The sequence below is a fragment of the Cebidichthys violaceus genome, unplaced genomic scaffold, assembly GCF_023349555.1.
Source record: "Cebidichthys violaceus isolate CVI_PGR_0920_01 unplaced genomic scaffold, fCebVio1.0.p SCAF_13, whole genome shotgun sequence".
Taxonomy (NCBI): Eukaryota; Metazoa; Chordata; class Actinopteri; order Perciformes; family Stichaeidae; genus Cebidichthys; species Cebidichthys violaceus.
Window position 1 is genome coordinate 8663939 of NW_027176296.1, and position 15210 is coordinate 8679148.

The window sequence follows — 15210 nt, forward strand, 5'->3', positions numbered from 1 at the left end:
CTTGTCAAAATTGAACGACGAGGAAAGAAAACAACTCTCCATTATAAGAAATGTTTTGGAATCTGGAAAGCTTCCATCTTTGTGCTTGTGTCTTTTGGTTTTGATGTAATGTGCTTAGCCAATAACCCACTATCTTTTCCTCTGTGATAAAAGTTGCTGTTCCTCGAGGATTTTTCTTTTTCTGGTCCATAATCAAAATGTTTGTTCCCAGGAGAAATGAGGGCCTCCCTGTGACCTTTTTTTAAGCAGCTTTGATCATCTTCAGCCTTAAGGCGATCCTCGTGAGTTTGTTGATGGGCCTGCTGTAGTTGGAGGTTGTTTGTTTCTTGGCATTGGCCTGCAGACAATGTTTCCTCCTGAACTGTGTTATGTAATTTCTTTCTTTTTTAGATCACTTGACTTGTCTTGAGGCGCATATTCCCAAGTTATAAATGGGCTCACCGGAAAATATAGTATATAGATCTTTCAATTGATTTGCATATTTGTACATGCATTAATAAAAATGTCCTAATTGCAAGTCTATCTGTCCTCTGTAAAGCAATGGTAGAACCCTAGAGATATTTAAGACTGACTTGTTCCCCCTTCAAAAACATGTTCTGTTTAGTGCACACCAGTATGCGAAAAAATTGTTTTTATGCAGGAACAATTTAACTGTCTGCGTAGTTCGGAAACAAGTCTATTATGGGTGGCTGTCTTTCCTACTAGATCAACTTATTGATTATAAAGCAGCTTGTAACACTTGTTGAGTAGTTTTATATTGTTGTTACTAACTGCTGTCAACAGGTCCCCTGACTTTCATGATGAGATCAAGATCAAGCTGCCGGCCTCCCTGTCGGACCACCACCATATCCTCTTCACTTTTTACCATGTCAGCTGCCAGCAGAAGCAGAACACACCCCTGGAGACTCCTGTGGGATACACGGTAGGAAAAAGAGAGTTGAGCAGAGCAGCTCTCATAGAGTCAAAAGCCAAAGAAAAAAAAAGTGTTTCAAGATGGGATTCACAAGCACATGCTCTACTTGTCTGTATTTGTCTAACCAGTGAATTTAGTATATATATACAAAATGAGAAATAAAATTATCCTCTGTGTTTTGTTGTCCTCTGCGTTCTCTTTCAATTTATTTTTTCTTCCCCCTCTGTAGTGGATCCCGATGCTGCAGAATGGACGTCTGCGGACAGGTCATTTCTGTCTGCCCGTGTCTCTGGAGAAACCACCACAATCCTACTCTGTTCTCTCACCAGACGTAAGATACTGAAGGGTGCAAGTTTGTTTACAGTATGAAGAAATGTATGAAAAAATGTCAATTTACAGGATGCTCAGTAATGTTCTTGTGAAAACGTTCGTTTTGCTAATGCAGCACAGATTTACTGAGATATTCTTGTACCTCAGGTTCCTCTCCCTGGGATGAAGTGGGTGGACAACCATCGAGGAGTATTTAATGTGGAAGTGGTGACTGCTTCAACCATCCACACACAGGTAACAGTGCTGTATACAGTAGTTTTGCTAACAGTGTTTGGGAGTATTTGAGGTTTAACCATCAACACGTCTCATCCCCTTCACCCTTTCCCATCTTCCCTGTTGATATCATGCATGTGAGCATAGGAGTAAAAAAATTAAAAAAGCTGCTTTTCAGAAATGAAGATGAGCAATTTTACTGTAATATCAGTTGCCGTTGAATCATTTTCATAAGCATCTCACAGGTTATCATTTAGAATTTCAGTAAAGAGAAACAAACACACAGTGTTTTCACATCTACACAGTAATTCCTCCACAGCACCAGTTCATTAGTGGGTGAAGCTCGCCTCGGCAGTAATTTACTGAGGTCTACTCCATCTCTGTGTCGGCTGGGGTGTGGGGGGCTTGACTGTGGTCCGTAGGAGCCTAACTCAAACTAATGTGCTCATAAATCAAAGCTCCTGGCACAGATTAAACTTGCTGGATTCTACTGTGTTCTTGTAGTAACGCCAGTTTTGTGGTTTCCAGTTGGTGAGCCAACTTACAGATAAGTAGAACCAAGCTTACTTCTGTTTGTCCACTTCTTTCCCCCATTTCTCTCGCTCTCTTTTCTTCTCTTCTCTTCTCTTGCAATATCTCTCTTTCTATATCCCCATTCCTGCATTGTCTTGCATTTGCTTTGCCAACCAATTTCTCCGTCTCCCTTTCCAGGACCAGTACCTGGATAAATTCTTTGCCTTGGTACATGCCCTGGACGAGCACATGTTCCCCGTCAGGATAGGAGACATGCGTATCATGGAGAACAACCTGGAGGCCGAGCTCAAGTCCAGCATTGCAGCGCTCAACTCCTCCCAGCTGGAGCCAGTGGTTCGATTCCTTCACCTTCTACTCGACAAGTTGGTGTTGCTGGTAGTGCGGCCGCCAGTAATTGCTGGGCAGATAGGTATGATATTGATATTCACTTAACTTAAAAGCCGGTGATCACACTGCAGGTATATCTGCAAAGTAGAATTATGTCCACCCAGAGCTATAAAATGGAAGACGTCAATATCAACAGAAAATGTATTTGTCGTAGAAGTATTTTTGTACTTTTTATGAATTGGTAATGCTGATGTGGTGTATGTTGTATAGACGTGTATACACATGACTATTTTTGAATATGTTTAAAATTGAAGGTATTTAATTACTGTGATGAAATTGTCTTAAATGTAATTAATAGGAATAAATATAAAGGAAAAATACAAGGACATTTTTTTTTTACTAAGTCATAGTTTATAATCAAAGTCTGAATAGTTATGCAAATATACGTCTTGTGGCTCATACTGTGTGCACACACACACATATGGTAACTTTGTGCGTAGGCGTGTATTTGTCCATATCTGCGCATGTGTCACTTTGCTTCTGTGTGTTCAGTGAATCTGGGCCAGGCATCCTTCGAGGTCATGGCATCCATAGTGAACCGGCTTCACAAGTACTTGGACACCAGCCAGGACATGCATGGCCGTAACGGCCTGCTGTCCTCTTACATCCACTATGTCTTCCGCTTGCCCAGCACTGACCCCAATTCACCCTCTCCAGGTATTTTACTGTCAATACAGTTAACCAACTCACATTTTTCTTTATTCTATACCTGTTTTTTCTGTTTCTCCTTTTTAAGTTAACTTCACCCAACCCCCAACTCACCTTCACTGGGTTTCTTATTATCAAACCTACCCGCCATAATTCTTCTTCCTCTATTTCTTTTTATCTTTTGTTTTTTTCCTCCTACATCCATTTTGTTTTCTGCCTGCCCAACACAGACCCCAACTCATCTGTAACAGGTAGATATGGCCCACCACTGTACATCTTAATCTGTGTGCAATTATTCTTCCCTCTAAATTTAAAATGAAGTAATATTCCGTTTTGGTCGAGCATTGGAGCAGAAATAGATTATTTCCTGCAATCAGTCCTGTAATAACTAACTAACCATCTACTGCCAAGACTCTTTGGTTGCTCCATGGAACTATAATCACTCGTGGATAAATACGCTTAGAACCTGTATTTTCACCACATGCAAGATGAAGGGTTGTGTTTTCCTTTTGATAAAAAGCAGGGTTGGTACAAATTCAAATGTGTGCATTGGGAGCAGAGTTAACATGTTAGTGGAACCACAATGATTTGGTAGAAAGTAGTTTTCCACTCAATCACATCCCAACTGTTCCATTTTCCTTCCTCTGTGTGTTGGTGTAGGCCCGGGAGGGTTGGGAGGTTCGGTTCACTACGCTACAATGGCTCGCTCAGCTGTCCGACCAGCCAGCCTCAACCTTAACCGCTCCCGTAGCCTCAGCAACAGTAACCCTGACATCTCTGGTACACCCACCTCTCCTGACGACGAGGTTCGCGCCATCATTGGCAGCAAGGTACGTTCACCAAAAAATATCTTTGGTTATGCATAACTTATTAATGTTTTTTTTAGCACTTAACCCAATTGCAAAATTTGGTTCGCCCACACACTGCACGTGGATGTCAGATATCAGGGTTAAATATTAAGTAGTCCCTCATTGACTTGTGATGTATTTTAGGCACGCGCATGTTAAGTGATTGTACTGACCTCTACTCCATAGTTCTGAGACCACATCAAGGCAGAGGCCTACCATGTGCACACACTGACTCAGGGAGATATTCTATCACTTGTAAACTGTATAACCAATGCGTAAACATGAGATTGGACATCTTATCTCTCTAACCGCTGTAACAGCAACCTGACACACATATACACGCATGCACACAGTGCTCCATGTATGCAGGTTGTGAAAGTCACAAGAGACGTTTAGTTTACAGAAGGCAGATGCTGTCGGGAAGATACAACAGCACATTGTGTCAATTGTCATTAATAATGTCTTAGCTTTATCACTCTTGACTGTTTTTGTTTCTTTTTATTTCATTTAATTTATCTGTTGCAATTTAATTTGTCTTGTTTTAATTTGTGATTGTCCTTGTTATAAAAAAAAATGTCTTCAACCCAAAAGTACCAGAGCAGTGAGTGAATGCAGCCCCATGTTTGATGAATGTTCCCTTTGCTGCTAATACTTAACTAAACCTTTCTTTTCTTCTCGCTGATGGAGGGGAAGTTATTTCTTACACAGAGAAAGAAAGGGAGAGAGAGAACCTATTGCTCCTCTGTGGTGATGATTTTTAATTTACTGACAGCTTGGCATCTACCAGCAGTCCTGACTTCTGAACCTCTTTAACCTGTCATTATTCCTTCCCTCCTCCTTCCCCATGTGCTGCTTGCTCGTTCCCTTGCTTCCTGCCTGCCTTGTGTCCTTTGACCTTGGCACGCCTAGGGCTTAGACCGCTCCAACTCGTGGGTGCACACCATGGGCTGTAAGAGTGCCCCCTGGGGATCCAGCCCCGGGTCTGCTCCAGAAACCATGCAGGTGGTTTTATGAATGCCCCGTCCTCCACTTTGCCTCACTACAAAAAAAAAACTCACCTTATTCACCTTGGAAGGAATACTGGGATATTCAGAGTTTTGGTTTATTTTTGTACTTTGTCAGAGTTACTGAGGTGAGAGTTGTGGCAACCCATATCCTTTTTGTGTAGTCCTGATCACATCTTTCATTTGTATCATGAAGCTACTTCCGTAGGTTAAGTCACACAACTATGATTGCTAACTTTCTCCAAAAAAGTATTTCTAAACCATATTCAAAGTGACTAGAGTACCACTAAGACATAAAAGACCAAAATGTCTGAGTATTACTGTATTCTGGTAAACTTTATATCACAACCCTCCCATGAATCCATACACGGGAGTCACAGCCGCCTCCATGACCCTTTATCTCTCATGAGTCTCAGGTGTCATCCCTCTTCACTTATCATATCTAACACCTCCCTTTTTCTCAGTACTTTCATGAAAGACAGATAAATCCAAATAATTCAGTGCCAATTCATCTGAGTTATTCATAGCAGTAATTTTTTGGACATAGTTCGCCTCCCTGTTTTTCTATGACTAGCTTGCCTGCAGTTTTGGGTTTACAGTAGTCCATTATTGATAAACCCAAAACCAAGATGTACCGTGATCTTATCGTATATTTAGCAGAGGATTGTTGGAGTTTTAGAGAAAAAGAGTAGTGTTAAAAACCATCTTCATCTGCAGAGAAATTATTATTTCTTTAATTAATTCTATTTCCTCTATTATTTCCTCTTCTCCTTTTTGCTTCGAACACAGTTATTCACTCCCTCTTCTTTAACCTCACAGTCTTCACTCTCACTGTCACTAGTGAATACCGCTGCATGACTTTCTACCCTACATAGCATTCATTCTGTCGCTGGAGCATGGTATATCTGTGAGTGTGTCTGTGTGTCCGTCTACATGAGTGAGGTCGTCTGTCCGCTTCACTTTCCATCCTCATGTAATGTTATGTCATTTTTAAGTTGTCATAACATAATCAGTTGTTTGTCACTAATTTACACATGTCCAATGTTGTGACTGTCAAGAAACCAGGATTGAATTAATTCTGCATATTAGTGATATGTAATAAAATCACAGCTAGATTGTAACATTAAATGAATTGTGTCAATGTTGACAGAGCACGCACATTATCAGCATTTAACCTGTGATGGAACATTGTGTTAGTCTACCTACCAAAGATAATACCTTTAACACTGTAGGATTGTTTACCCATATGCCATTTTCCTTCTTTGAAGTATTGTATTAGCCTGGATGGATGCAGAATGGCACATCATTAAGCAATGGCTGTAACATCAAGGAAAAGAAAACCAATACGGTGTCTTCCCTTGATCTTGCGGCCCTTTTATGTAGCCATTTTGCATCCCTCTTTTCCGGCACTCAAACTACCAATGTATCTGACTGTTTTAGATTATGAGTACAGTGCTTTTAAGTGTTGCGACCCTATCCTGTGTCTTATTGTTTTTGTCTCCATGTGTGTGCAAGAGATCACAAAAAGTGTGTAGTGTGCGTGGATGCGTGTGACCCAGCAGACGCATTTTCCCTGTGTGTTGAAAAGGTGCAACCCCCCCGCTCCTGGTGCTCCTCCACTAACCTTGTTGTCACCGTTCCATTCATCCCACCCATAGGCCATGGAGCGCTGTGGCAATCGCATGTCTTCGCACACTGAGAGTGCCAGTTTCTTGCAAACTTTAACAGGACGGTTGCCCACAAAAAAGGTAGAGCCACTTGCACTGGGGGAGGAGCCGACCCCGCCCACCTCTTCGTTCGCCTCCTTCACCTGTCTTGTCTGTGGATGTGTGCCTCTGGATGGGTTGATGTAGTATTTGGTGGTTGTGGAGTTTGTTGAATGCTGAATGTTGCTGATCTGCCTCTTGTTCTGAATGTATCGATGCGTTTTTCATGTGACATGAATGTTGGTTGTAGTCTGGCTAACTTAGTCTGGGAAGTCTCCTTTCTATGTGTACAATGCACTGGGTCATCAGGTGCATACTGGTTCTGTTTTCATATAAGAAAGGGCGACATGGTTTGCCTTCCAATCAGTTAACAATGACCCTAAATATTGTACCAGAAATACAAACATGTTGTTAGTTAGGTAGCTATCAGGATACAATCTGCTGCAAAGGTTTATGATATTAAAGAAGTAGTATCACTGAAAAATGATTTCAAGTTATTTATGCTGAGCAATATTGACTACTTTAAAGACATAGAGTTCATGTCTCTAATAAAATACACACAAAGTCTAGAGGATAGTAAGGATGAGGATACAATATCAAAATAATGTTTATAAGATTATAAATGTGAAAATGAATCAGCCTCTTTTTCCTTCCTAATCTTTACACTCTGTCAACATGATTAAGGAAGACTTGCCAGACTGTACAAGAGTTGGTGTGTTAGCCAGACTGTTTGATGTTGGATTTGCACAAACGCACACACCTAAATAAATGTTACTGATGCGTAATTCGTAAAAGAAATGAAGAAGAATAAATTCTTCTCCCCATGCAAAAAATCTCTCTTGCCCTTTCAAAACATGCCAGTTCAGAACAGGCCCGTGGTGTAGCTGCTTGCAGTTTTCTCAAGGATTGCTCATATGAACAACTTCACACTCAACAGTGGGCTTTATTTGGTCCTGAGCAATACACCTGCCAGACATTCAGTAGTTGCATCACACACCCTCGTCTTGGCTACTCACGTTCAGAAACACAGGTAAAAAATACACTCTTCACTTGAAGTAAGACTTGTAAGGCAAGACTTACTGTCGGTATAAATTGTTTTATTATCAATAGTAAATAGATTTACATGTAAATTGCACCAAATGGTGACAAAAGCACTCCAGTGAGCCCCCAGCAAGACACCTGTCAAGTGTGAAGTAGATCAGATGAGCAGTTCTTGAAACGTTCAAAGAGCAGACAGACAGGCAGAGGTTCCTTACTTAATAGTTAGATATAGTTAGATTATCAGTAAGTTACATAATTAAATACTATAATTTGCATGGTGATAAGAGTGGATCTTTCATCATTTCACGAAAATGAAAGTTGTTGCACACAACCGTAAATTATATTATTATTACTTTTAATGAATTTCTATGTTTTGAGTTGGTAACCCTTATTGTAATATGTCTATATACATATAAAGTTTTTTGGTTAAACCTCACTTTGCCTTTAATCAAATTATTTTTCAGTGTTGCGGGTGCAGCAGCTTTACTGGACTGTATTATTCTTTAAGTTAGAATTGCAAATAATTTTTAACTAAACTTGCTTAACTTTCATCTTTCATCTCATGTCATATTTACCATTAAGTAAATACACTTTGGAATTCATTCAACAGTATATTTATATAGAATGATCTGTTCACAACATGTAGATTTAGGTATATTTTCATTCAAGATGGACAGGGATACTTCTCCTGGTGCCTCACATTCTCTCTGTCTGGCTTTGCTGCCTCTCTCTTTTCTTCTCCACTTCTTTGTCTCTGTTTTCTACTTTCCTGTTCTCTTCAGCTCTTCCATGAGGAGTTGGCCCTCCAGTGGGTGGTGAGCAGTGGGAGTGTCAGGGAGGGAGCTCTACAACAGGCCTGGTTTTTCTTTGAACTCATGGTAGGAAACCACAATTTTACACCTGAAACAGTTTGGACTTAGATGTCTGGATATGTCTTATGCAGTACTTTTCACTTTTACCTTTTGCCACAGGTTAAAAGCATTATCCACCACCTGTACTTCACTGACCGCTTAGAGTCACCCAGGAAGAACCGTTTCCCAGAACGCTTCATGGATGACATTACAGCGCTGGTCAGCACCATCGCTGGAGACATTGTGTCTCGTTTCCAGAAGGTAAGTAACCGCCTGGTGAACTGTTCACAATCAGCACGCAGTTGGAATATCATGGGGATTTAGAGACTTAGGGAATATAAGAATTTTTACAAATTAACCCTTTAAGGATTGTACTGTATTTGACGTATTTGTTTACAAGTTATGTTTGCTTCTGGCTTTCATAATGTGTTATACTAAGTTTGCCGCCTCAAATGGATGCCCTATATCATCCTTTTTCTCTGTTTGTTTCAATGACTTTAAAGCAGTAGCAAAGCATAAATCCAGTTCAAACCGCCAACTCTGGAAACTTTTTGAGACATGTATCTCATCCAATCAGGACCTAGAGTTGGTGGAGAGACTGAACACTAGTCTGGCCTTCTTCCTCAACGACTTGCTGTCAGTCATGGACCGGGGCTTTGTCTTCACCCTCATCAGGGCATACTGGAAACAGGTAAATGCCTTATTTAGATTCACAATTATATCATTTTCTTGTATTACTGTGTTTTTTCATAAATGTATTTATTATTTTTATTTTATTTAAATTATTTGATGTGTTCTATCACAAGCACATCTGATGAGGCCCTTGATTAGTTGCATCAGGTTTGCATCAGGTCACAATGCTTGTTATGAAGGGGTTGAATCATTTTGAGACTGCAGTAGTCATTAAAAGTGGCATTTTGTGTTGAATTTTGGAGAAAACACTTGTAACATTAGTTGTGTTGAGTTATTTCAATTGTTCTTGTTTGAGTTGTTTATTGAAAACAGCTGAAAGTTTGTACATTTTGCCAATAAACTTAATTTGCAATGGGGGTTGAATCATTTTGAATGCAACGGTATTCAGTTTCAGATCTATATATTAAGCATTTTGAGGTTTCCTCACAGCACTAGGAATATATTAAGATCTAATTTGAGAGGCTATTTCAAGTTCTTTTGACATTCCCCAATTCTTTATTTGTAGTATGTGCATGTATGTACGTATATGTATTATTCTGTGAAAAAACAACAACAAACAAACGAATAATTCATTTGTATGGTTTCCTCTCTCCAGGTGTCCACAAAGCTTTATGCTCTGCAGAATCCAACCCTGGAGTCTTTGAGGCTAGATTTCTTGAGAATTGTTTGCAGCCACGAACACTACGTCACCCTAAACCTGCCCTGCAGTCTGCTGACCCCGCCTGCCTCGCCTTCCCCCTCTGTGTCTTCAGCAACTTCACAGGTCAGACATGCTGTAGGGAAATTCTAATACCTGTATGACATACTTCCAGTGATACAGTCCTACTCTTACAAAACAAATTGTATAAACTAGTTGAAATTTCTGACATTTCTGCAAACTTAACAACTTAAAACGGTTGGGGGGGGTGTTTAACAAGTAATGAGGTAAAATATGAATGGTCTGGTTTGGATGTTCTGTGTTCTCCCACAGAGCTCTGGGTTCTCCACACATGTCCAGGACCAGAAGATAGCCAACATGTTTGAGCTGTCTGTCCCCTTCAGAGAGCAACATTATCTGGCCGGACTGGTACTGTCTGAACTGTCTGTGATACTGGACCCAGACAATGAAGGGTTAGTCTGCTTTGGATGCACTCTTTCTACACTTATGAAGATCGTTTTATACAGACAGAATTTATGTCTGAGCGAATGCGAGTTGAAGGGTCATCACATGTCAGATTTATTTGTGTCTGTGTGTGTGTGTGTGTGTGTGTGTGTGTGTGTGTGTGTGTGTGTGTGTGTGTGTGTGTGTGTGTGTGTGTGTGTGTGTGTGTGTGTGTGTGTATGTGTGTGTGTGTTCCCAATAAACTGCCTAATATTGTAGAGAAAGGAAAGAGACATTTTCAGGTTAGAGCCTCTGTATCTGCTGGTGAGAGATAAGCCTGTTTTGCATGCGTTGACATGAGTTCATGTGACTGAGTTATGGTTGGGTTTAATGTGGGCAGGTTCTCTTGTTCTCTCACCCATTGTGCTTTTCACATTTTAAATTAAAAATACCACGTACTACTTGTTACTTTCTCCTTGTTTAAAAAAAAGAAAAACATTAGTTTTTTTCTTCTGTTCCACTGTAGAATGTTCAGCCTTCATAAGAAAGTGGTGAGTGTGGTTCATAACCTGCTGTCCAGCCATGACTCTGACCCACGCTACGCCGATCCTGAGGTCAAAGCCCGAGTCGCCATGCTTTACCTACCTCTCATTGGCATCGTCATGGAAACACTAACACAGCTCCACGACTTCACAGGTAAAGATTAGGAGCTACTTTAACATGCACAGTAAATGTTTGTTGTTCAGTATTTTGTTTGGTCTCTTTATCTTGTTTCACTCCTGGGTCTGATGTTATATCCAACTGTTTGCTTCCTACCATCCTTCATTAAAACAGTTGTGAATGGGACATGCAACATTGTGACTCGAGGGTCTCTCTCTTGAGACATAATGTGACGAAATGCCAAATAACTTTAGCTATTCAAACAAATGCAATGGCAAAGTTACAGTGTGACCTGCAGTAGCATAGCCGTTGGAACTCAGAAGGTTATCATTTGACCTGCAAAGGATGTTTCACAATAACATAATGTGCCTGATCTCCAACCTTAGTTCATCTCTATTGCATTTCTTTTTCTCTCTGTTAACCCACCCTAGTGAACTAGCCTACCTAGACCTGGAGGTTGTATTTAAATTACCCATTCATACATTTTTTTAATATTAACAGTAGGTCCAGAGTCAGTTGAGCTCATGTTATACAGCTTGATCTGAATAAAATTTGGCCTATTTTGTGTTTTTTACTCTTTTTTTAATAGTATTATTTCTAAAATTGAATAAGATCCCATTTCAAACATCCCAATTACTTTAACATTTAATTTAGTATAGAGGTTACCCTGCTCTTCACTTGTAGTGCTCATTCAGAGTACAGAGAGGTTAACATACAGTAAACAGCAGTTACTGCCACGTTTTATATGTGGTGGGATCAGTCTATGGAGGTTTTCCCCATCAATAATTATGAACCCCACTCTTTTTGTCTTTATTACATCCATAGAACTTCAGTCCAAATTGTACTACTCTTGTATTTTCTCTAATTGCAGTTAATTTGTTAACTTTCTTATCTACCTTATGTCACTAGAGTCCCATAACCAGTGGGGTCGGCCGGGTCCCCAGGGAGCAGCAATGGGCAGCGGTGGAGAAGAGGCAGAAGGAGACGGAAACAGCATGATCAGCCAGACTGTGGCCATGGCCATAGCAGGCACCTCCACCCCCACTCCAATGTCCCGACCAAGCAGCTTCTTGCTCAACTCGCAGGTTTGCGGACAATAACCTGCAATGAATTAATGGAACAGTCCTCCTACTGGTCAACACACACAAGGCCGTCATTTCTTATCGTACCGTTTGTGTTTGTTTTGTTGCTTTACGTCCTTTCCTCCCTGTTGATTCCTTGTCGTCCATCTCTCCAGGCGAGTCGTCAGCACGGGAGCTTCTCGGCCGAGTCAAGTCGCAGTCTGCTCATCTGTCTGCTGTGGGTGTTGAAGAATGCCGATGAGCTGGTATTACAGAAGTGGTTCACAGACCTGTCGGTGTCCCAGCTCAACCGCCTGCTGGATCTCCTTTACCTCTGCGTCTCCTGCTTCGAGTACAAGGTAACATCAATAGTGAATCATACAACTACTATGTGTGACAAGACTAATAAACCACTGTATGGTTGTCATGGGTTAGGTATGTTGAGTGTGCCCGTATATTCATCGTTTGGTCTTTTAAATCCACATCCCACAAATAGGATGTGTTTTAGGCTAATTTCAGCTGATTCAGTATGTTCACTTTAAAAAAAAACAACTTCTAAAGCTTCTGTGGATGATTAGTTAGCACTATCCTATGCTTGGCCTGCTGACGGTGGTGATAAAATAGTAAAAGCAGACAACTTGCTGCTCTCTATCCTTTAATCATGTGTTTATTTCTGTGTGTTTTCCTTTCTGCTACGCTATCTGCTCGCTGTTTGCTTTTTCTGCGCTTGCACATTTGCTTGTCTGCTTCAAACATGCTTTGCTTGCTGAGTGCTGTGGTGCAAATAACTTCCTCGCTGTGTTCTCTGTCCGTCCACTCATCCTCTGCCTCATGGATACAAGGCCCATGTTGTGTTCACCATGCAGGGGAAGAAGGCATTCGAACGGATGAACAGCCTGACCTTTAAGAAGTCCAAAGACATGAAGGCCAAGCTGGAGGAGGCCATACTGGGCAGCATTGGTGCCAGACAGGAGATGGTGCGACGCAGCCGCGGACAGCTAGGTAGGGTAAAGCATTTCAGCACTTGAACATGCACTCACAAATCACCATTATTTGGAAGCACACACAGATGCATACAGACCCACAAAGTAAGGCTAAATCAATAAGTACTGAAGAAGGAAGAGGTTGTGTAACTTAACGACAGACACACGGTGTATCCTGCTCTCCACCCACCACTTTAATAGTATTGTAGATCCAACTACAGACATTCAGCCAAAGTCAGTCACGTTTCTCTGTGTACACATAGCTTCTTTCACCACCAATAAAAAAGTAAACAATCCTTTCCCCACCATTTAGAGCGGAGTCCATCTGGCAGTGCTTTTGGCAGTCAGGAGAACCTTCGATGGAGGAAGGACATGACCCACTGGAGACAAAACAGTGAAAAGATGGACAAGTACGCTCTTAATAACACTTCTGAATCCTCACTTTATGTCACAGAAAAACTTCAAAGATACTCCCAAGACCACCAAAGCTGATTGTTCACTGAACTGTGTTCTGTAGTTTTTGTTCTTTAAAGGAAGACACACACACACAAACACACACATATAAATAGAATAAGAGTACACAAAAGATGTATAAAACATAATCCATAAATGTTCTGAAAATACCCATCCCCACTAACTCTTCAGCTCCACCTGTGCCCCCCCCCCCCTCCCCCCCAAGTATAATGAGTCATTTAGAAGCGTAAACTGAAATTTAAGAGTGACAATCCTTTTATCCTCTTATCAGGATCTCACTGCTAAAGTCCATCTAGTACTAGATAAAAACATCAACACCCCAAATCTCATTCAGTGTTCTTTGTTATTTTCACAAGTTTCCATATGTTTTTTTGCATTTTCCATACAGATTTACATAGAAGCAGAATCAGACTTATTTAAATATGATTACCAAAATAATTTCCATGTTTGCCCAGCAATTGCAGATATGTGTTGCATGCACTCAAAAGCTACAGTTTTGTATTTTGTGTCACTTATTTTGTCAAATGGTGACAAAAGATACGCTTTGCTTTTATTTTTAGTTTTTTTCTCTCTGTTCTTGTTGTAAATTCAGCTCCAGTTTTTTGTTAATTTCCATCTGTTCTCTCACATTGCTGTGTGTTTATGTAGGAGTCACAGATCAATCAGGTATTGTATGCTCCACCTTTGCTGTGTGCTCCTTTGAATTCCCCTGCTTTAGTTCCTCGTTTATGGTGTATTCACATGCTTGTGGGATTAATTTAATAGTTTGTATTAGACATCCTGATTAACCTGGCTTTAAATAAGTTTAATTAATTTTGTTTTGGGTGAGCCACATTCATTACTCTAGCTAGCCACTGATGCACCCATGTCATGATTAATTTCTTCTCAATTATGACTTCCTAAGTTCACACATGCACATGAATGCCCCCCCCCATCCCATCATTCCCTCTGTCCTGGTAACAGTGTCTGTCTCAGGGTTGGTATTGGTTGCAGTGGGTCTTCTTTTGCTTTTTAACCAGTGTGCTTCTTGTTTTGGGGTTGTGACTCATGTGTCTCCCTGGTTGTTTCTTCAGCAAAAAGCAAACACAGAGGACATGTAGATTTACAACATTTAGCCCTGAGGTTCTGCCTATAGACCAGGAACGGATTACTTAGCTGTTTTTACTTAATGATGAAGAGCAGCGTCCTTAATGCCTTCAAACATCTTAACCCGCTGGTGAGGGGAGTTTTAGGTTTGAACTAGCTGTCTATGTGGGTCAGCATGCATTGTTTCTGTTAATCATTTGAATAGTTTGAGGTCTGTGTTTGAGGTTAAAAGACATCTTGCAGCATACAATTTATTTAATTACAGATAGACAAAACTATTGTTTTATCAACTTTAGGCTGTTGTCTGAAAATATTATATACATTCAAAGTTCATGAAAACAAGATCATTGGCTGAGGTGTGCAACTTTTAAGGATGAACGTCATCAGCATCATAATTTGGGAGTTGGTGATCAGTTTGTGATGGTATTTTCTGGTTTCTTGACTGCAGGACCAGAGCTGAGCTGGAACATGAAGCACTGATTGATGGGAACCTTGCGACGGAGGCCAACATAATTATTCTTGATACTTTGGAGATCATCGTACAGGTATGCAAGTGACCGGGACTTTCTTCATATAAAAATGCTCAAAAATAATGAAAAATCAAGACACTTAAGCATACGTAAACCCACACGTGTGTGTGTGTGTGTGTGTGTGTGTGTGTGTGTGTGTGTGTGTGTGTGTGTGTGTGTGTGTGTGT

General features: G+C 40.6%; 1 protein-coding gene across 16 annotated transcripts in view; it reads left to right on the plus strand.

The window, feature by feature from the left end:
- The window catches only part of dock7 (dedicator of cytokinesis 7), a 47929-nt gene that overhangs the window by 22310 nt on the left and 10409 nt on the right, over nucleotides 1-15210 (plus strand). For 3 of the 16 annotated variants that reach the window (XM_068707642.1, XM_068707636.1, XM_068707637.1), the window contains exons 17-36: nucleotides 784-922; nucleotides 1143-1244; nucleotides 1391-1477; nucleotides 2168-2399; nucleotides 2870-3034; nucleotides 3686-3855; nucleotides 4783-4875; nucleotides 6536-6625; nucleotides 8407-8502; nucleotides 8596-8736; nucleotides 9053-9166; nucleotides 9764-9931; nucleotides 10139-10278; nucleotides 10776-10945; nucleotides 11819-11994; nucleotides 12147-12329; nucleotides 12813-12972; nucleotides 13267-13363; nucleotides 14076-14093; nucleotides 14962-15058. In XM_068707642.1, the coding sequence (XP_068563743.1) occupies nucleotides 784-922; nucleotides 1143-1244; nucleotides 1391-1477; nucleotides 2168-2399; nucleotides 2870-3034; nucleotides 3686-3855; nucleotides 4783-4875; nucleotides 6536-6625; nucleotides 8407-8502; nucleotides 8596-8736; nucleotides 9053-9166; nucleotides 9764-9931; nucleotides 10139-10278; nucleotides 10776-10945; nucleotides 11819-11994; nucleotides 12147-12329; nucleotides 12813-12972; nucleotides 13267-13363; nucleotides 14076-14093; nucleotides 14962-15058 (2638 nt within the window). The remainder of the gene's footprint in view (nucleotides 1-783; nucleotides 923-1142; nucleotides 1245-1390; nucleotides 1478-2167; nucleotides 2400-2869; nucleotides 3035-3685; nucleotides 3856-4782; nucleotides 4876-6535; nucleotides 6626-8406; nucleotides 8503-8595; nucleotides 8737-9052; nucleotides 9167-9763; nucleotides 9932-10138; nucleotides 10279-10775; nucleotides 10946-11818; nucleotides 11995-12146; nucleotides 12330-12812; nucleotides 12973-13266; nucleotides 13364-14075; nucleotides 14094-14961; nucleotides 15059-15210) is intronic. The other 13 variants (XM_068707638.1, XM_068707641.1, XM_068707643.1 and 10 more) reach the window with 10 other exon arrangements.